Consider the following 21,008-nt stretch of genomic DNA (forward strand, 5'->3'; position numbering starts at 1 on the left):
GCAGAGCAGCCAGAGCAGCCGAGCAGAGTGGCCAGAACAGCCGGAGCAGCCAGAGCCGCAGCGCGGATTGGCCGGAGCGGCGGCGCGGAGTGGCCAGAGCCGCGGAGCGGAGCGGCTGGAGCAGCCGGATCAGAGAAGAGGATCCCCACGCCACATAATTGTCAAAATGACTAATGTGGAAGCCAAGGAGAGAATCTTAAAGGCAACAAAAACAAAAGGCCACGTGACATACAGAGGCAAACCAATTAGAATCACTCCAGACTTCCCAAACCAAGTTATGAAAGCCAGAAGGGCTTGGAGTAACATATTCCAAACTCTGAAAGAAAACAACTTCCAGCCAAAAATTTCCTACCCAGCAAAACTATCCATCAAATTAGATGGGGAAATAAGAAGCTTCCATGACAAACAGCAACTGAAGGAATTTATGTCTTCAAAACCAGCGCTAGAGAAAATACTCAAGGAGATTAACTGCAAAGAAAGAGGAAATGGGTAATACACGCCGGAACCAAAGAAACAAGAATTCCCATCCAGCAGACAACTAAGCAAAGAAGAATAAACAGTATCTCAAACAGAAATAAGATCTTAACATGTTGGGAATTAAAAATTATCTCTCTATAATCACACTGAATGTAAACGGCCTCAACTCCCCAATAAAAAGACATAAAGTGGCAAAATGGATTAAAAGCCAGAATCCATCCATCTGCTGCTTACAAGAAACACACCTTACAAGTAAAGATAGGAACAAACTCAAGGTAAAGGGCTGGAGCAAGGTAATCCATGCTAATGGTACTCGAAGACAAGCAGGAGTAGCAACTATGATATCAGACAAGTTAGACTTCAAACCCAAACGTATTACAAGAGACAAAGAAGGTCACATTTTACTGGTAAAAGGAATAGTCCAGCAAGAGGAAATAACAATAATCAACATCTATGCCCCAAACATAGGGGCAGCTACTTTCATAAATCAAACTCTTTGTGACATGAAGTCACATATAAATCCCAACACAATAATACTGGGAGACTTCAACACACCTCTCACAATACTAGACCGATCTTCCAGACAAAGGGTCAGTAAAGATGCCTCAGAACTAAAGAACACCATTAACCAAATGGACCTGTTGGACACATATAGAATATTTCACCCAACTACAGCAGAGTTTACATTTTTCTCAGCTGCTCACGGAACCCTCTCCAAAATAGATCACATCCTGGGACACAAAATGAGCACTAGCAAATTTAAAAAATGTTACATACTTCCCTGTGTCATTTCAGACCATAATGGAATGAAACTAGAAATCAACTATAAGAAGACCCAGAGAAACAACATAAACATGTGGAGACTGAACACCACACTTCTGAATGAAGAATGGGTCATAGAAGATGTAAGAGGTGAAATCAAGAAATTTCTAGAAAGAAATGAAAATAAAGAAACAACATATCAAAACCTCTGGGACACTTTGAAGGCAGTATTAAGAGGAAAAATTATAGCACTGAGTGCTCACATAAGAAAAACAGAAAATCTTCAAATAAATAGCCTTATGACACACCTCAAAGCCCTTGAAAAGCAGGAACAATTGAACCCCAAAGCCAGCAGAAGACGGGAAATTATTAAAATTAGAGCAGAAATTAACAAAATAGAGAATAAAAAAACAATACAGAAAATCAACAAAACCAAAAGCTGGTTTCTTGAAAAAATTAACAAGATTGATAAACCACTAGCCAACCTAACTAAAAAAAAGAGAGAATCAACCCAAATTATGAAGATAAGGGATGAAAAAGGAGACATTACTGTATGATTGGCGAGTTCTACAGACACGCGAGATTATCCATGCAGGTGCCATAAGCCTTTATTAGATCGGCCCATTAGTCCCGGGCAGCTCCCTCCCCCACCCCCGTGTCACGGGTGCGGGGTGGGGGTGGGAGAGACGTGGAAGAGAGCCTTCCACGGATGTAAAAATCTCTCTGTCCCACAGGCTTCTGTGTTCCTCGATCCCGCCGTCCCTTTTTATCAAAGGGGAGTGGCTTTCCATGGGAACATCCTGGGTCTCGCAGAGTAGGCGGGTCAGCCCTGCCCCTGCCCCGTATGGGGGTCCAGAACCTAACATCCCGGCCTTTTTGGTCATAGGGGCGACGACTCTATCGAGCTACTTCCTGCTGACAGAGGGGGCGGAGTCAGGGGCCCCAGGCCGGGAGTCAGGATCCAATCCCCTGGAAGGGCGGGGGTAGGCGGGCGTGGCCGCAGCGAGAGCTGGAGGTTACCCTGGAGAGCTCGGTGACTGGTTTACTTTGAGGAGACTTAACAGGCAAGGTGCTATTAAGGAAAGAAAGAAAAATTGTGAGAGCAGATCCTAGGAGCCCTTTAAATATGAGGTAGATTGTCACTAGATCTATTAAATTAAATAGCAGCATTTCCCTGAGGAGCACATCTTCTGCCCCTCCAGCAGTTTCTATTTGACCAGAGTTACAAATAGCAGCAACTCCCTGAGTGGGTATAGGTCTGTCTGGTCAAACAAACATCTGCTACTGCGTCAGGAGCATCAGTACCCGACTTTCAAAGTTTAATACTTATGGCAGTTTAGCATTCGAAGAGGGAGAGCACCATAACATGTAAACGAGTGGACCTGCTAAAATATAAACTTCAAAGTGAGTTATGTCGAGAAAAACGAAGTTTAGTAGGTCCTAATACTGTGCAAGAAAATTTGTCCTGGGACTGTTGCAGTGGGGCCCTTTTTAGCCGAGTAAGATGGTGCCAGTTGGGGTCCCCCAGCAGTTTGGCTGCGGTGGGTGTGGTGAGGATTACTGTGAAGGGCCCCGTCCATCGTGGTTGAAGTTGTTTTGGCTGGAGTGACTTGAGAAGGACCTGATCCCCCGGCTTGAGGGCCTTAGCTGTATGGTGTGGAGCTGTTTCGTCAGTCCCCGGTTGGGGAAGGTATCGGTCAGCATGTTCCCTAAGAAGGTGCCTGAGGAGAGACAAATAAGGGAGATAGGAAGACAAAGGAGGGGGGTCCGCAGGAAGAGTGTGATTAAGCAAGAAAGGGCGGCCGTATAGCAATTCAAATGGGCTCATAAAGGTGGGGCTTCGGGAGGTGGCCCTCACCCGGGCCAGAGTTAGTGGCAGGAGCTCCGGCCGTTTCGGCACCAAGTGTATGATTGGCGAGTTCTACAGACATTCGAGATTATCCATGCAGGTGCCATAAGCCTTTATTAGATCGGCCCATTAGTCCCGGGCAGCTCCTTCCCCCACCCCCGTGTCGCGGGTGCGGGGTGGGGGTGGGAGAGACGTGGAAGAGAGCCTTCCACGGATGTAAAAATCTCTCTGTCCCACAGGCTTCTGTGTTCCTCGATCCCGCCGTCCCCTTTTTATCAAAGGGGAGTGGCTTTCCGTGGGAACATCCTGGGTCTCGCAGGGTAGGCGGGTCAGCCCCGCTCCTGCCCCGTATGGGGGTCCAGAACCTAACAATTACTACTGACAGCGTAGAAATCCAGAGGATTATCAGAAACTACTTTGAAAACCTATACTCCAACAAAATGGAAAATCTGGAGGAAATCGACAACTTCCTAGATAAATACAACCTTCCTAAACTGAGTCAAGAAGATATAGAACACTTAAACCAACCAATAACAATCAAAGAGATTGAAACAGCAATAAAGAGCTTACCATCAAAGAAAAGCCCAGGACCAGATGGTTTCCCAAGTGAATTCTATAAAACCTTTATAGGAGAACTAATCCCAATACTACTCAAACTATTTTGGAAAATAGAAAAAACTGGGACTCTCCCAAATACATTCTATGAAGCCAACATCACACTAATACCCAAACCGAATAAAGACAGTTCAAGGAAGGAAAACTACAGGCCTATATCTCTGATGAACTTGGATGCAAAACTATTAAACAAAATACTAGCAACACACATTCAAAACCACATCAAGAAAATTATTCACCATGACCAGGTAGGGTTTATCCCAGGGATGCAAGGCTGGTTCAATATACGAAAATCAATCCATGTAACTCATCATATAAACAGAATCAAAGACAAAATCCACATGATCATCTCAATAGATGCTGAAGAAGCATTTGATAAAATTCAACATCCATTTATGATAAAAAACACTGCAGAGAATTGGAATAGAAGGAACATATCTCAACATTATTAAGGCAATCTACAATAAGCCCACTGCCAACATCATATTAAATGGGGAAAAACTTCAAGAATTCCCCCTAAAAACTGGAACGAGACAAGTATGTCCACTATCACCACTTCTCTTCAATATAGTACTAGAGACTCTAGCCAGAGCAATAAGGCAAGAAAAGGAAATCAAAGGAGTACAAATAGGAAAAGAAGAACTTAAGCTTTCACTATTTGCAGATGACATGATACTATATTTAGAAAACCCAACAAACTCAACCAAAAGGCCTATAGAACTGATCAACAAATTTAGCAAGGTATCTGGATACAAAATCAATCTTAATAAATCAGAAGCTTTCCTGTACACCAACCATAAATCCACTGAAAAAGAAATTCAGAAAACACTTCCACTCAGGATCTCCCACAAAAAAATAAAATACCTAGGAATAAACTTGACCAAGGAGGTAAAAGATCTCTACAAAGAAAATTATAAAACACTGAAAAAAGAAATCGAAGAAGATCTTAGAAGATGGAAAGATCTTCCATGTTCATGGATTGGCAGAATAAATATCATTAAAATGGCCATCCTCCCAAAAGTGATCTACAGATTTAATGCAATGCTCATTAAACTAACAAGATCATTCCTCACAGACATAGAAAAATCGGTCCTTAAATTTATCTGGAATACACAAATGAAACTGTTATGTGAGATTATCATTTTTAATTTTAGATAAATTGCCATAATACTAGATGTCAACTACTAAGCCAAGCATGGGAGGGAGGGATTGGGAGAGAATGGGGTGGGGATTGGGTGGGGGCTGACTGGGAAAAGTGTGCATGTATGTCTACAAAAGTATGTATCCTACTATGATGTATGAATACAGTGCACCAATAAAAAAAAAATTTATCTGGAATAACAAAAAGCCCAGAATAGCCAAGGTAGTTCTCAGCAACAAAAACCACGCAGGAGGACTCACAATACCTGACTTTAAACTATACTACAAAGCCATTGTAATAAAAACAGCATGGTACTGGCAAAAGAACAGATATATAGACCAATGGAGCAGAATAGAAGACCCAGAAACAAGTCCACACACTTTCAGCCAATTGATTTTTGACAAGGAGGCCAAAAACATACACTGGAAAAAAGATAGCCTCTTCAACAAATGGTGTTGGCAAAACTGGTTAACCATATGCAGAAAATTGGATGTTAATCCCACTTTTTCACCCTGTACAAAAGTCAACTCACGATGGATCAAAGACTTGGAAATTAAACCAGAGACTTTGAAGCTCCTTGAAGAGGGCATAGGTCCAACACTACAACACATAGGCACAGACAAACATTTCCTCAACAAGACCCCAAAGGCACAACAAATTAAAAGGAGAATCAATACATGGGATTGCATGAAACCAAAGAGCTTCTGTTCAGCAAAGGAAACTATCAAGAATCTTAATCGAGAGCCAACAGAATGGGAGAAGATTTTTGCCACCTACACCACTGATAGAGGACTAATATCTAGAATATACAGAGAACTCAAAAAACTCAACACTAAGAAAACAAAGCATCCAATAACAAAATGGGCAAATGAACTAAATAGACACTTCACAAAAGAAGAAATTCAAATGGCCAATAAATGCATGAAAAAATGCTCAACATCACTGGCAATCAGAGAGATGCAAATCAAAACTACCCTGAGATTTCACCTAACTCCAACTAGAATGGCCATCATTCAAAACACAAACAACAACAGATGCTGGCGAGGATGTGGAGAAGTGGGAACTCTAAGACATTGTTGGTGGGATTGCAAATTAGTGCAACCACTTTGGAAAACAGTATGGAGAATCCTCAGAAGAATGGGAACAAATCTTCCATTTGATCCAGCAATACCACTGTTGGGTATCTACCCAAAAGAAAAGAAACCAAACTACCAAACTAATGCATGTGTATCTATGTTCATATTATGTTCACCATAGCCAAACTATGGAACCAGCCAAGATGTCCATCAACAGATGAATGGATTACAAAACTGTGGGATATGTACACAATGGAATTTTACTCAGCCATAAAAAAAAAAACTCAATTACATCATTTTCAGGGAAATGGATGGAACTGGAGGACATTATGCTAAGTGAGATTAGTCAGGCACAAAAAATAAGAAATCAGATGCTTTCCCTAATATGTGAGAGTTAGGGAGAAAAGAGGAGCAAACAAGACAACCTAAAGGAGGAGAAATGAGGGGGGAAGAGGAAAATTTCTAAAGCTCACAATGTACTTAAACATATCGAAGTCAATCACTAAGCCAAGCAAGGGAGGGAGGGACGGGGAGGGAATGGGGTGGAATTTGGGTAGGGGTTAAATCAGCGATGAGTACATGTTTGTACACACAAGTTTTTTATCCCAATAAGTTGTATGAATATAATGCACCAATAAAAAAAATAAAAAAAATTAAGAAAAAAAATAACACATACTTTTAGTATAAGTATGTTCTGAATATTGCATGGGATATACTTATGCTAAAAATACATTGCAGGTGTGATGGCACATTCCTATAATGAGAGACTGAGACAGAAAGATACCAGGGTTGAGGACAGCCTGATCAACTTAGTGAGACCTTCAGTAACCTAGCAAGATCCTGTTTAAAAAAAAAAAAAATTAAAGGGCGTGGTGGCGCACGCTTGTAATCCCCGCGCTTGGGAGGCAGAGACAGGAGGATCACGCAGGTTCGAAGCCAGCCGCGTGCACTGGCTTAGGAGACCCTGTTTCCAAATAAAAATGTAAAAATAGGTCTGGGAGTGTAGCCCGGAGGTAGAAGGCCTTCCATGAACCCCAGTACCACCACCAAAAATAATAATAATAATAATAATAATAATAATAAAATAAAGGGCTAGGGTTGTAGCTCAGAGGTAGAATTCTCCTGGGTTCAATCCTCAGCACCAAAAAGAAATACAAAATTTAACTGAGTGTTCTATGTTTTATCTGACAACTCTACTCTCATTTCAAATCCTCAGTCCTTTGCCAGTATATTTTCCATGTTACATATATGATGATTCTTAAAATTCCTATCTAATCATGTCTTTTCTTGGATTTTATCAAAATTGTTCACTGTCTTTAGGATAATGTTTCTTCTTTTTCTTTTTCTTTTTTTTCCCTGTGGTACTGAGGATTGAACCCAGGGATATTCTACCTCTGAGTTACATCCCCAGCCCTATTTTTTTATTCTTTATTTTGAAACAAGATCTCACTAAGTTGCAGAGGGCCTCACTAAGTAATTGAGGCTGTCTGTGAACCCATGATCCTCCTGTCTCAGCCTCCCAAGTATTGGGATTACAAGTGTGTGCCACGATGCCTGGCATGCTATTTATTCTTGATATAACCTCCAAGGCCCGCCAAACTCTCCAGCTCCATCTCATTTTGTTAGCTGTCTGTTATTTTAACAAATACCTGAGATGATCAACTTACAAAGAAAATAGGTTTATTTTGGCTCACAGTTGTGGAGGTTTCAGTCCACGATGCGTCTGACCTCCTGCTTTTGAGCCTGAAAATTACCTGAGGAGGCTAAAGAAGAATTAACAATTGTCAGTGCCTTCATTGGTTCCCCTCTAGTATACCACATGATTTCTTTTCTTTCTTTTTTTATTTTGAAACGGCCTAAGTTGCAGAGAGCTTCACTAAGTAGCTGAGGCTGGCCACAAATCGTGATCCTCCAGTCTCAGCCTCCCAAATGCTGAGATCACAAGCATGTGCTACCACGTCCAGCTATATCACATGATTTCTATAATAACTTTTAATTTTGAACCCAGGGACATTCTATCTCTGGGTTACATCCAGAGACGTTTTTTTTTTCTTTTTCTTTTTTTAAACAGGGTCTCTTTAAATTGCTGAGGCTGGCCTTGAATTTGAAATCCTCCTGTCAGCCTCCCAAGTACTGGCTGGGATTACAAGCGTAGCCACCAAAGCTGGCAACCTTTTTGTTTTTTAATTTAATGGTTTACATGTTCATCTCCTCCACTGGACTCCCTGGGAACAGTGGCCAAGTCTAGTTCATTTGTGAATAACAGACACCAAGCCCTGTGCCAGGCATCAGGTACTAAAATACATTTGGTAGACTGAGACAGGAGGATCAAGGTTTGTGAACAGCCTCAACTACTTAGTGAGGCTCTTTGCAACTCAGTGAGACCCTGTTTCAAAATAAAGAGTAAAAAAAAAAAAAAAAAAAAAAGGGCTGGGGGATATAGCTCAGAGGTAGAATGCCCCTGGGTTCCATCCCCAGTACCGCATTTAAAAAAAATGAATAAATGAATGAATGAAACGGGTTTAGAATATTAGCCCAAGGTCACCTCTTTCCAAGAATTCATCGGGAGGGAACAGCATCCACATACAGCATTGTTTTTTTAAAAAAAATGATTTCCTAGGTAAGTGCAGGAGGAAAAGGTTTTTTTTTTTTTTGTTTGTTCTTAGCTTATTTTTTTTTTAAAGGGGTTCTTTTTTTTGTCTTTTTGGACTGGGGATCGAACCCAGGGCAGTGCACTTGCCAGGCAAGCGCTTTGCCACTGAGCTACATCCCAGCCCGAAACACAGCTTCTGCAGGAAAATATTCATCGTCTCAGCATCATCGGGGGTTCGGCTCGGATGCGGGGGCCGGTCCCGCCTGGCTTGCCCGTCCAACCCGGTTCGAGCATCCCAGCCCGGCCCGCAGAGCCCGCCGCGCACGCGCAGACGGGAGGGCGCGCGCCTGCCCTTCCCCCTCCGCCCTGCAGGTGGCGCTGGAGACGCCGCCGCCGCCGCCGCCTCTCTCCGGGCCGACCCGGGCGGCGCCGGCCGCCTTGCGGGCCGCGGGTCCGCCTCCGCCGCGCCGAGGGCGTGGGCTCCGGGCTCCCGGAAGCGGCGGCCGCGGCGCCGAGCCGAGCGGGCGGCGGTCCGCGGGCGGCGATGTGCGGCGGCCGGAGGCTGTGAGCGGGCGCGGCGCGGGCCCCGATGGCGGCTCGCTGAGCGGGGCGGGGGGATGCTGCTCAAGCTCCTGCAGAGACAGACCTATACCTGCCTGTCCCACAGGTATGGGCTCTACGTCTGCTTCGTGGGCGTCGTGGTCACCATCGTCTCCGCCTTCCAGTTCGGGGAGGTGAGTGAGCGGCGCCGCCCGGGCCGCGGGCTCCGCATCCTCGTCCTGCCGCCCGGGGCGCCCGCCGGGTCCGCGCCGCCCCCCGCCCGGCCCGGCCTCCCCTGCCCGGACCCCCGCAGTCCCCGCTCCGCGCCCCTCCTCCCGCGCCTCTGCCCGGCTGCCACTTTATTAATCCTGTCACCTCTGACCAAACACCTTTTATCTTAATCCCAGTTCTTCTTGCTTCTCGAAACTTTTGTTCCGGAGGCCCGTGTATTTTGGCGTGGGAATTTGCAGTGGGGGGAAGAAAATTGTACCGGCCCCACGTCATTGTGAAAGGGGATTTTTAAATTTTTAATTGTACCCCTTTTCGCCTTCGCTCTATGATTTTAGACTGGCAGGGCCCAGATCTGTCAGCTGAGTGTCAGCACGTGGAGGCTCTCCCCGTAGGTGTGCACACGCTGGCGTGAAGGATCTCTGGCTGCTCCAAAAGCTTCTTATCCAGAGGCCGGCTGAGAGAGGGCCCCTGTCACGTGGGGAGGGCTGAGTAACTTGGATTCCAGGCCCCTGATCTCTTGGGAGTTGACACGGGTCCTTGGGTCATGGGATATGCTAATAATTTGAATCACACAGGCCTGGCTTTTCTTGATCTTCTTTTAATTAAGGTGCAATAAAGTAGTTCGGTTAGACTGTAAACTCTTCAGAGGGTCCATGCAACAGGTGTGGGAGGCAGCACACCCAAGTTCAATGGGTTTTGTGACGCTTGGGCATACACTTTAAACATTTTATGGGTGGAAATAAGTGTTTGGTTTAGACTTGATAGTTATTTAATCACTGACAGTCGAATACAATGTTCTCCCCCCCCCTCTATTTATTTGTTTGTTTCAAGTGCTGGAGTATCGATAGAACCTAGGGCATTTGGAATGCTGAGCAAGCAGCCCCTAGCACTGTCCCACACCATCAGCCTTAATATAGTGCACTTTATTTTAAAGGGTACAACCCGGCATGGTACCGCACTTGTAATCCCAGTACTTGGGAGGCTGAGAACCCAAGTTCGAGAGGATCCCAAGTTCAAGACCAGCCTCATCAACTTAGTGAGACCCTTTTTCAAAATAAATAAAAAAGGCTGGGGATATAGCTCCTAGGTAGACTATTCTCTGGGTTTAATCCCCAGCACCACAAAATAAATAAATAAATAAATAAGTAAATAAATAAATAAATAGTGCTGGGGGTGTAGCTCAGTGGTAGAATGCCTCTGGTTTCAATTCCCAGTACCAAAACAACAACAAAAAAATCCCAAAAGAAATAAATCACAATAAAAAGCAGCAAAAATATAAATGTACAGAGACTATAAACAGGTCAGTGTTAGAATATTATGTGATTTTAGAGAGCACTGCTTTTGGACAAGGAGAAAAATTGCCAAGTGGTTTAAAACCAGTCTCCTTGTTTAATTTCTTTTTTTTTCTCTTTTTTCTTTTTGGTGGTACTGGGGTTCCTGGAAACCCTTCTACCTCTGGGCTACACTCCCAGACCTATTTTTACATTTTTATTTGGAAACAGGGTCTCCTAAGCCAGTGCACGCAGCTGGCTTCGAACCTGCGCGATCCTCCTGTTTCTGTCTCCCAAGCGCAGGGATTACAAGCCTGCGCCACCATGCCTGGCAATTTTATTATTTTTTTTAATTAGGAGGTTGCAGAAGGTTTTAATGTAGCCAGGCGTGGCTGCACATGCTTGTAATTCCAGCATTTGGGAGGCTGAGACTGGAGGATTGTGGTTCTTAGACAGCCACAGCTACTTAGTGAGGCCCTCTGCAACTTAGTGAGACTCTGTTTCAAAATAAAGAATAAAAAATAGGGTAAGTGGTGTAGCTTGGAGGTTGAATGCCCCTGGGTTCTATCCCCAGACCCATAGGAAAAAAAAAAAAAAAAAAAAGTTTTGATGTTAACAGGATATGCTTTTTTTTTTCAGGTCTGGGGATGGAACCCAGGGACATTCCACCTCTGAGCTATACCCCCCTGCCCTATTTTTTATTTTTTTATTCTTTATTTTATTTATTTATCTTTTGTGGTACTGGGGGTGGAGCCCAGGGGCATTTCTACCTCTGGGCTGTACTCCCAGACCTATTTTATACTTTATTTGGAAACAGGATCTGACTGAGTTGCTAAGAGCCTCACTTAAGTTGTTGAGTCTGGCTTCAAAACTTTGCAATCCTCCTGTCTCAGCCTCCCAAGTGCTGGGATTACAAGTGTGTGCCACCATGCCCGGCTAACAGGATGCCTTTTAGAAATGCTACAATATACATGTTGCTTGAAGTCTATACCGGTTTTGGATTGCAAGCTTCGTAGGAGGAGGTGCTGTTTGCTTAAGTACTCTAACTCTGGCCAAGTGCAGTGCCAGGTACTGCAAGACTGTGCAAATGTAAGTATTTGATGTGTGGCTGAATTACATGGTATGTTTCCAGGTATGTAGTTTTAGTAGGTCATGGGACTAGAAGAAATTGGACTTATAGGTAAGGATGAAAAAGCCCCATACTTGGAAGTGTTGAATATGTACTTTATATTATAGTCCTTGGTATTCTTTGCTTCTTGTTTCAACCTTTTAATGCATCTATGCAGAGTTAAGTGACTTACTGCTTTTGGATGATTTTTTGACACTGATTCTCCTCCTCCCTCCTCCTCCTCCTCCTCCTCCTCCTCCTCCTCCTCCTCCTCCTCCTCCTCCTTCTTCTTCTTCTTCTTCTTCTTCTTCTGTTTTGCAGTACTAGGGATTGAACTCAGGGGGATTCTACCTCCAAGCTACACCCCCAGGCCCCAGCTCTATTTTTCATTCTTTTTGTGTGTGTGGGGGGGGTCTGGGGATAGAACCCAGGGCCATTCGACCTCCGAGCTATACCACCAGCCCTAGTTTTTATTCTTTATTTTGAAACAGGGTCCCACTAAGTTGTGAGCACTTCACTAAGTAGCTGAGGCTTTCGGTGAACCATAATCCTTCAGTCTTAGCTTCTTGAATGCTGGGATTACAAGAGTGCGCCACCACGCCCGACCAGTATTCTCTATTTTGAAACAGGTTCTAAGTCGGGGAGGGCCTCACTAAGTAGCTGAGGCTGGCCAGGAACTTGTCATCTTCCTGTCTCAGCCTCCTAAGTACTGGGATTACAAGTATGTGCCACCACGCCCGGCCTGATTTGTTTTAAGTCAGCTATTTAACAACTCCCATGCAGTGCAAAGGTGACATAAAGATATACAGGTTAGAGGTTTTGTTTTTTTTTTTTCCCTTATTATGCCCTTCTTTCTTTTTCCTTTTCATTTATTTACCAAAAAAACATTTCTCCCAGTTGTGAAGTGGCCACAGACCCTAAAGTTTGGAGGAGTCAGGAGAAATGGGAGGCAAAGAATGTCAACAGGTGGCACGGGAAGTGGAGACAGCTGGCCTGTGGGTAACTTGCACAGCACAGTGCAGAGGAGGGGCTGCAGGGTTAGGCAGATCTGGGCTTGAATACTTGCTCCTTGTAATGATCGTGATAATATCTAGTATTTACTTAGGCCTCACCAGGTGCTGGGCATCCTTACAACATCACCTCTGTGAGATGGGTATTATTATTTTACCCATTTAAGAAGTGACAAAACTGAGGTATTTGCACAAGTGAATCCAGCTAATTCATATAGGGATGAGCCCCAGACTCAAGCAACCTGGTTCAGAGGTTGTGCTCACAAGCCCTTTACCATTTCTCACACAGCCCTGACTCTCCCTTATCTTAGAATGGCTACTTAATCCCAGCCTTTGGGAGGCTGAGACAGGAAGATTGTGGTTCGCGGACAGCCTCAGCTACTTAGTGAGGCCCTCTGCAACTCAGTGAGACCATGTTTCAAAATAAAGAATAAAAAAATAGGCCAGAGGATGTAGCAAGGAGGTAGAATGCCCCTGGGTTCCATCTCCAGACCCCCCCCCCCAAAAAAAAAAAATAGGCTGGGGGTGGTAGTTTAGAGGTAGAATGGCCCTGGGTTCAATCCTCAGTAATACAAAAAATAAAAATAAAAATAAATAAATAAAATGAAGCCAATAATACCTTCTTTGCAAGGTGGACAGTGAGGATTAAATAAAACCTGTAAGTGAAGCACCTCATACAATTCATGGAACATAACAGACCCTCACTAAATGGTACTTTACTCACCACTAGTTATGATTATTATTAATCATCACCGACTATTTTATGCCTTCAATACTTTTTTTTTTCCTTTGCAGTACCAGGGATTGAACACAGGGGCATTCTGCCTCTGAGCTACATCACCAACCTTATTTTTTATTATTTTGTTTGAAACAGGGTCTCAGTAAGTTTCAGAGGGCCTCATGAGAACCTGTGATCCTCCTGTCTCAGCCTCACTAAACTGGGATTACAAGCGTGTGCCACCATGCCCGGCTTCAGTCCTTATTTTGAAATATGCCCTTAAAACTGAATACTTTGATCATACTCCAACTTGTTAATAACTAATTGTAGCAGGTAGAAGGACTACGATTATTGTCAACTGTGAATTCATTATCTTCTTTTCTCCTCTTGGTATGAGAAGTGTGGGTTGCTACATTTTGATGAGCCATTTGAACACTCATTCAAATTTTGAGAAAGATAGTCCATTTGTACACTTGTTTCAAATTTTGTAATTGAGGGATAAAAGTATTAAAAAACTGGAGAAGCTGGGCCTGGTGGTACACGCTTGTAATCCCCACACTGGGGAGGCTGAGACAGGAGGATCACACAGGTTTGAAGCCAGCCTCAGCTACTTAGTGAGGCTCTCGGCAATTTAGTGAAACCCTATTTCCAAATAAAAAAAAAACAAAAACAAACAAATAAAAAAACTGGAGAGCGGAGCCGGGCATAGTGGCGCATGTTTGTAATCCCAGCATTTGGGAGGCTTAGGATCGCAGTTCACAGACAGCTTCAGCTACTTAGTGAGGCCCTTTGCAACTCAGTGAGACCCTGTTTCAAAATAAAGAATAAAAAATAGGGCTGGAGGAGTAGCTCGGAGGTAGAATACCCCTGGGTTCCATCTCCTGTACTGCAAAAACAAACAAAAAACAAGAGCCCTTGGGAATATTGATCAAACAAAAGCAGAGCTGGGTCTAGAGGTGACAGTCTACAGGGTGGTCCTCAGGATGGGGGCTGGTCACGGAGGTGCCCTGCCTTGGGGTGAGGATCAGGGGAGAGCACATCTGCTGTACACTAGGTGACTTGGGCAAGTCACACGGTCTCTAGGAGACTCCAGTTTCCTCATTTGCATACGAGGGCACTAAATTGACAAGATCGTTTTTAGTTCAAAAACTTCTGATTTTAGCTGGGTATGGTAATGTAATGCTAGTAATTCTAGCTACTCAGGAAGCTGTGGCCTCCTAAGTTCAAGGCCAGCCTGGGTAATTTAGTGAGACCTTTCTCAAAAAATAAAAAGGGCAGAGGATGTAGTTCAGTAGTAGAGCATTTACTTGCCTATATATGCAAAGCCCTGAGTTCAGTTTGTCTTACTTGGCACTGTATCTATTTTTAAGACATGATTTTGAGATAGGCTGTTTCAGGGTCATAATTATTTAATTGAAATATATATATATATATATATATGCCTGCAATGATCTGAAACTTCAACATTAATAATTAAACATCAGTATTTTTCTTTTCTTTTTTTTTTTTTTTTTTTTTTGGTGGTAGTGGGGTTCCTGGAAGCCCTTCTACCTCCAGGTTACACTCCCAGACCTATTTTATATTTTTATTTGGAAACAGGGTCTCCTAAGCCAGCAAGGCTGGCTACGAACCTGCGTGATCCTCCTGTCTCCGCCTCCCAAGCGCGGGGATTACAAGTGTGCTCCACCACGCCCGGCTAAACGTCCATTTTTTTCACAGTGAAATCTATGATACTCACACTCCATGAGGAAAGCACAGACTATAAATAGCTTCATGCCAGTTTAGGTCAAGCTTGGCTACAAAACAAGTTCAAGTCGGGTCAAGTTCTGCTGCCAAATAAAGTACAGAGTCATTGTTGGTGTCTGGAACTTTCAGGATATTTAGGATTGTGAATAGAGGATTGTAGGGGTGTGTGTGTGTGTGTGTGTGTGTGTGTGTGTGTGTGTGTATAAAATATATGCAAACTAAGTATTGGAAACCAGTATCTAGAAATTACCTTACATGCTGGGTGTTGGTGGTACACGCTTGTAATCCCAGCACTTGGGAGGCTGAGACAGGAGGCTCACACAGGTTCGAAGCCAACCTCAGCTATATAGTGAGACTCTGTTTCCAAATAAAGCATAAAATAGGTCTGAGAGTATAGCCTGGAGGTAGAAAGCCCCTGGGTTCCACCCTCAGTACCATAGGTGGTTGGTAGGTAGGTAGGTAGGTGGGTGGATAGATAGGTAGATAGATAGGTAGGTAGGTAGGTAGGTAGATAGATAGATAGATAGATAGATAGATAGATAGATAGATAGATGTTACCTTACTGCAGGAAGTCAGGTCGGTTCAGATAGCATTTACTCCAGCTGGACAGTAATTTTCCCTTGGCCTCTGCTCCTTTTTGCCTGCCTGTTTTCCATCTCCATTCTGGACTAATGAGTTAGTATTGTTCAGTGGAAAAGGATCAAAACTGCATCCAGCTCGAGTTACCTTCAGCTTCGGTGACTAGTTTCTCATAGTGTCCAATTTCAAGAAAGAAATTAGGTATCATGTTTGTATTTGATTAGTTTACTCATTAAACATATATTTTGAGTGTGAGTTTATTTTTTATTATTGTTGTTTTGCAGTACTGGGGATGGAACCCAGGTGCATTCTTCCTCTGATCTTTATCCTCAGTCCTATTTTTATTCTTAATTTTTGAAACAGGGTCTCACTGAGTTTAAAGGGCCTCACTAAGTAGCTGAGGCTGGCTGTGAACCTGCAATCCTCCTGTCTCAGCCTCCCAGGTACTGGGATTACAAGTGTGCGCCACAACACCTGGCTTGAGTGTGTTCTTGGTCAAAGAAAGTAAAGAGGTGAAGGGAAGCTGGGCGTGGCGGCGCACACTTGTAATCCCAGTGCTTGGGAGGCTGAGATCGGAAGATAGCACAGGTTCAAGCTAGCCTCAGGATCAGGGGCCATCGGAACCATCGTCTGGTAAAGATAAATTTTCTAACGGGATGCAGAGTGTCTGTAGTTTACCTTTTATTGTTCAGACATGATAGGTCTGATTAAAGCCTACCCATTATCATGTTCTCAAAGTCATTTATGTTCTGGTAACTGTCTCTGAAAACTGAAGGCATGCTGTTTGGATGTACATCTTACAGTGGAAGGTGCTGTCAAAGATACAAAGAGTTAAGCTCAGGCCTTTGTCTTTGCTTACCTAGTTGAGGCCAGTGGCATATATGTGAGGACTGTGTAATATACAACCGAGGAAGTAATGGAATGCCTGCATAGGTATAGAGTAACTGTTTAAAACTAAGCAGAGAGGAAGAACATTGTGGATGGAAACATTTTAGAGAAGGTTCAGAAAACATTACAAGGGTGGGGGTGGGGGTGCATGCTTGTAATCCCAGTACTCGGGAGGCTGAGACAGGAGGATCACAAGTTTGCAGCCACCCTCAACTATTTAGTGAGGCTCTCCTCAACTTAGTGAGACCCTGTTTCAAAATAAAGAATAAAAAATAGGGCTGGCTGGAGATATAGCTCAGATGGTGGAATGCCCCTGGGTTCCATCCCCAGTACCATTAAAAAAAAATTACAAGGAGGCACAAGCTTTAGGGAGGCTTCATAGAGGAGTAGGAATCTAAAAAGGAGGGAAGACTATCTAAGGCAGTACGAATACTTAGGAGTAATTTGAGTCTAAGTTTGATAACATCAGAAAAGTTTGTGGGTGCTGGGTGTAGTAGCACATGCCTATAATCCTAGCACTTAGAAGGCTGAGACAGTAGGATCACAGGTTTGAGCCAGCCTCAACAATTTGATGAGACCCTGCTTCAAAATAAAATAAAAGCTGAGCATGGTGGCTCATGCTTGTAATCTCAGCATTTGGGAGGCTAAGACAGGAGGATCATGGTTCTCAGACAGCCTCAGCTACTTAGGCCCTTTGTAACTCAGTGAGACCCTGTTTCAAAATAAAGAATAAAAAATAGGATGATGGATTAGGTTGGAGGTAGAATGCCCCTGGGTTCCATCCCCAGTACTACAAAAAAATTAAAATAAAATAATAAAAAATGTTTGTTTTGTTTTGTGCGCTGCTAGAATTAACAACACTAGGTTGAAAGTGGCAGCCCCAGCTCAGACATGGCTTGTGAGATAATGTATCTTATTAAGTGTATAGTTGAAGGTTATAGGGTGTAGTTGAAGGTTATAGGGTGAATCTCTGGCAGGGTTGGGTTGAAAGTGCTTAAATGTCAGATCTTTTTTGTGTCTTCTCCAATTCTGCTTTGGTTTACTTCTCATGCAAAGCCTGTTGCTCCCAATTCCAGCTTCTAATTTTGCCAGGAGGCAGAATTAGAATTAGTAGCTACAGACAAAGGACAGTTCCCTTTTATCCTTAGTGCCAGCTAGACCTAGAGTCATCTGCCAAGCCCAGGAAGCGAGTGCCCTTGGCATATCCTTGTCAACACCTGGACAATCTCCAGAGCTAGGGGACTGGGTGGGTCCGACAGTTGCACCACAGGAGTTGAGGGGTTCCTCAGAGGATAGCCACAAGGCTGTTGTCCAAGAACAGGCCAGGACAACAGGTGTCTTAGACAAAGCTTGAGTTGCAAACCATGTCGTTTCCCTGGCCTTAACGTTAACATTATGTCTACAATAGATATTAGCTCTCTACCTTGTGGTAGAAGATGGAAAAGTGGGTCATTTCTATTTTAACATCTTGTTAATTCGTCTGTGAAACACGGACTCCATACTGGTATATTAATATAGCGCTTTGCTAAACACAGCTCAGGCTTACCCTCATAAATCTTTCAGTAGGGATCCAGTATATAGTGTGTGTGTGTGTGTGTGTGTGTGTGTGTGTGTGTGTGTGTGTGTTACTAGGGATAGAACCCAGAGCCATTCTACCTCTGAGCTATAACCCCAGCCCTATTTTTTACTCTTTAATTTGAAATAGGGCCTCACTAAGGAGCTGAGGCTGGCTGCAAACCTCAGTACTCCAGTCTCTGCCTCCCGAATGCTGGGATTACTAGCGTGTGCCACCCCGCCCAGCTCCAGTATATAATTTAATATGGTGATTTGATTCTTGCATTTGGCTCGACTTACTCTTGAGGTCTAAATATTGTTCATTTTGTTAGGGAATTTCAGCATATTGGGAAAGGAAAACTTAACCTGGCCTTTCTGTCCCCTCATTTTTCAGCAAGATCACCCTCCCCATTTTCCTTCCCCACCCACCAGTGCTTCTCAGTCGGAAAAGCTGGGATTTACAAATCCGCCCACATACTTACCCACCCCTCCACCTTCCTGTGACAGCACATGCCCATGGTGGTACTTTTCCTTCCTGAACCCAGGCTTGCTTATTGATTGATTGATTGATTGATTGATGGTACTGGGGTTCCTGGAAACCCTTCTACCTCCGGGCTACACTCCTAGACCCATTGTATATTTTTATTTGGAAACAGGGTCTCTTAAGCCAGGGCGGCTGGCTTCGAACCTGCGCAATCCTCCTGTCTCTGCCTCCCAAGCGTGGGGATTACAAGCGTGCACCACCATGCCCGGCATTTTTTTAGAATAATTTCTATAATGTTTGGGGTTCCTCCAGCTTCTTCAGAAGATAGAAGCAGAAATTGCCCAAGGTCTCCGCAATCCTTTCATAGAGCCATTCCCAAAGGAACCCCTGAACAATTGTGTCATGCGGGGCTCAGATTCATCTAAGGAAGAAGACTGGGTAAGCGGCTCACTAGGTAGACAGTTTGACTGTGACTGTCCTGTGGAGTAATTGGTAGGCCTGAGACATCTGTCACTCCTAAGTTATAAAAATTCCTTTGGTCACTTTATTTATTGATTGATATTTGGGATGATATTGAACCTCTATGCTATGCCAACCCTTTTTATTTTATTTTATTTTAATTTATTTTTAGTTTCTGGTACTGGGGATTTAACCCAGGGGCATTCTACTTCTGAGCTACACCCCTAGCCCTATTTTATTTTGAAATAGGGTCTTGCTAAGTTGTGGGGAGGCTGAGAAGGGAGGATCGCAGGTTCACATCCAGCCTCAGCAACTTAGTGAGGTCCTTTTTATTTTTATGTTGAAATAGGGTCTCACTAAGTTGCTGAGGCTGGTCATGAACCTGTGATCCTGTCCCAGCCTCCCCAGTACTGGGATTACAGGCCTGTACCACGGCGCCCGGCTCCGCGGCCACTTTAGCATTAGAGAGGTCAGTCTGAAGGCACAACAGAACTTAGAGCTTAGGTTGAAGCTTCTTGCTTCCCCGGCTCTGGCCTGCACGGCAGAAAGCCTGCAGCTGAGGAGGCAGGCGTGGGCATTGCATTAGGAGAGAGCCCTCCTAGCGCCGCTCTTTCTCCTCAGTAACCTGTGACTCACCCCTCCTTTGAGGGCTAGCAGGCCAAAGGCAAAGGAATGAGGGCAGGAGCGTCCTTGAACAAACGGAGCTCTCTGGGGTGTGCAGGTGTCAAAGCCTGTTCTCTGCTGTGGCTTTCAAAAGGCCTCCTTCCCACACCACCCTCCGCCCACGCTGGCACTTGCACTACCATGGGAGACCAGGCACCTCTTAATTCAGACTGGTTGCCGTTTCCTTCCATAGCTCCTGGGATCTGATGATACCAGAGCTTCTCCTCAGCCTTTCTCTCCCTCCCAGAGTCCCTGGGCCTGATCTCGGGGGACCTGCTGGTTCTGTCTGTGTGTGGCCCACGTCTAGTACACAGGACACCATTCTTTACTCCACCTCGGGAGTATGGGCTGATTCCATGTTGTAACATCTGCTCTCGTCTGCCTCAGAGCAGTTAGCCAGGGAGCCCTTTATATTCCTCAGGTTGAAGCAGGCACGGTTCCCAACAACTCCTCGGACACCCAACACAGAGAGCTCCTTTGGTGAACCTGTTGAGCCCTTTCCCTGGGCTTGAGGTTGAGGGGAAAATGTCCACCTCTGTCCTTGGATGAGGTGGAGCAGCAATAGCCAAATGCCAGTGGATTCTGAAAAGCCTCTGGCCTTGGTCTCTTCTGCCATAATTTGGATGGGGTTTCCACCACTCCTTAGGAAACTGCATCTTGGTCCAGCACTTCATTTTGGAATGTAGTATCTTATATTTAGAAGCCTCAGAAGAAACTTTGTACATACATGCACAGCTTGCTTCTCAGTGCAAATGCCAGGTAACTGAGTTTTCCCAGGAGATGAAACTTATTTGCTGTTTCTGTACTCGACTTCCTGAACCAACATAGAATCTCCCTTTCTTTCAAGTCTCCCGGGCCTCAGGAGAGTGCCTGGCTCTTTCTTTCGGTGAGTAAACATTGAGCCCTGAACAGACAGGAACTGACATGGTTCCTGCTGCCAAGGAGCTTATATTCTGGTTGTTTAGATTAAATGCTACATCACAAATCACATTTGTGAGTACAGTGAAGTAGAGGGTGTGGTGGGAGCGTCCAGCTGTAGAGAACAGTCTTGTCCTGTGGCAGAGTCAGGTTCGATGCTGTGTGAACTCAAGTCTCCAGGGTAGGAATTACTGAGGCAAAGGACCGGAGGGCAGGTCTGCCGGGGGCAGTCTTCTCAGCTGGCGGTGATTTTCCCCCCAGGCACATTTCACAATGTCTGGAGCTGGTTTTGATTGTCACAGTTGAGCATGGGATGGGGTTGGTGT

General features: G+C 44.4%; 1 protein-coding gene across 4 annotated transcripts in view; it reads left to right on the top strand.

Moving 5' to 3' along the window:
• Window positions 1–9,130: 9,130 nt before the first annotated feature.
• The window catches only part of GNPTAB (N-acetylglucosamine-1-phosphate transferase subunits alpha and beta), a gene marked incomplete at both ends in the record, with an annotated part of 80,787 nt that continues 68,909 nt past the window's right edge, over window positions 9,131–21,008 (top strand). For 3 of the 4 annotated variants that reach the window (XM_080706656.1, XM_080706657.1, XM_080706659.1), the window contains one exon: window positions 9,131–9,247. In XM_080706656.1, coding sequence (XP_080562782.1) covers window positions 9,131–9,247 — 117 coding nt within the window. The remainder of the gene's footprint in view (window positions 9,248–21,008) is intronic. The other variant, XM_080706658.1, reaches the window with a different exon arrangement.

This window comes from Muscardinus avellanarius (genome assembly GCF_963383645.1).
Source record: "Muscardinus avellanarius genome assembly, chromosome: 11".
Lineage (NCBI taxonomy): Eukaryota > Metazoa > Chordata > Mammalia > Rodentia > Gliridae > Muscardinus > Muscardinus avellanarius.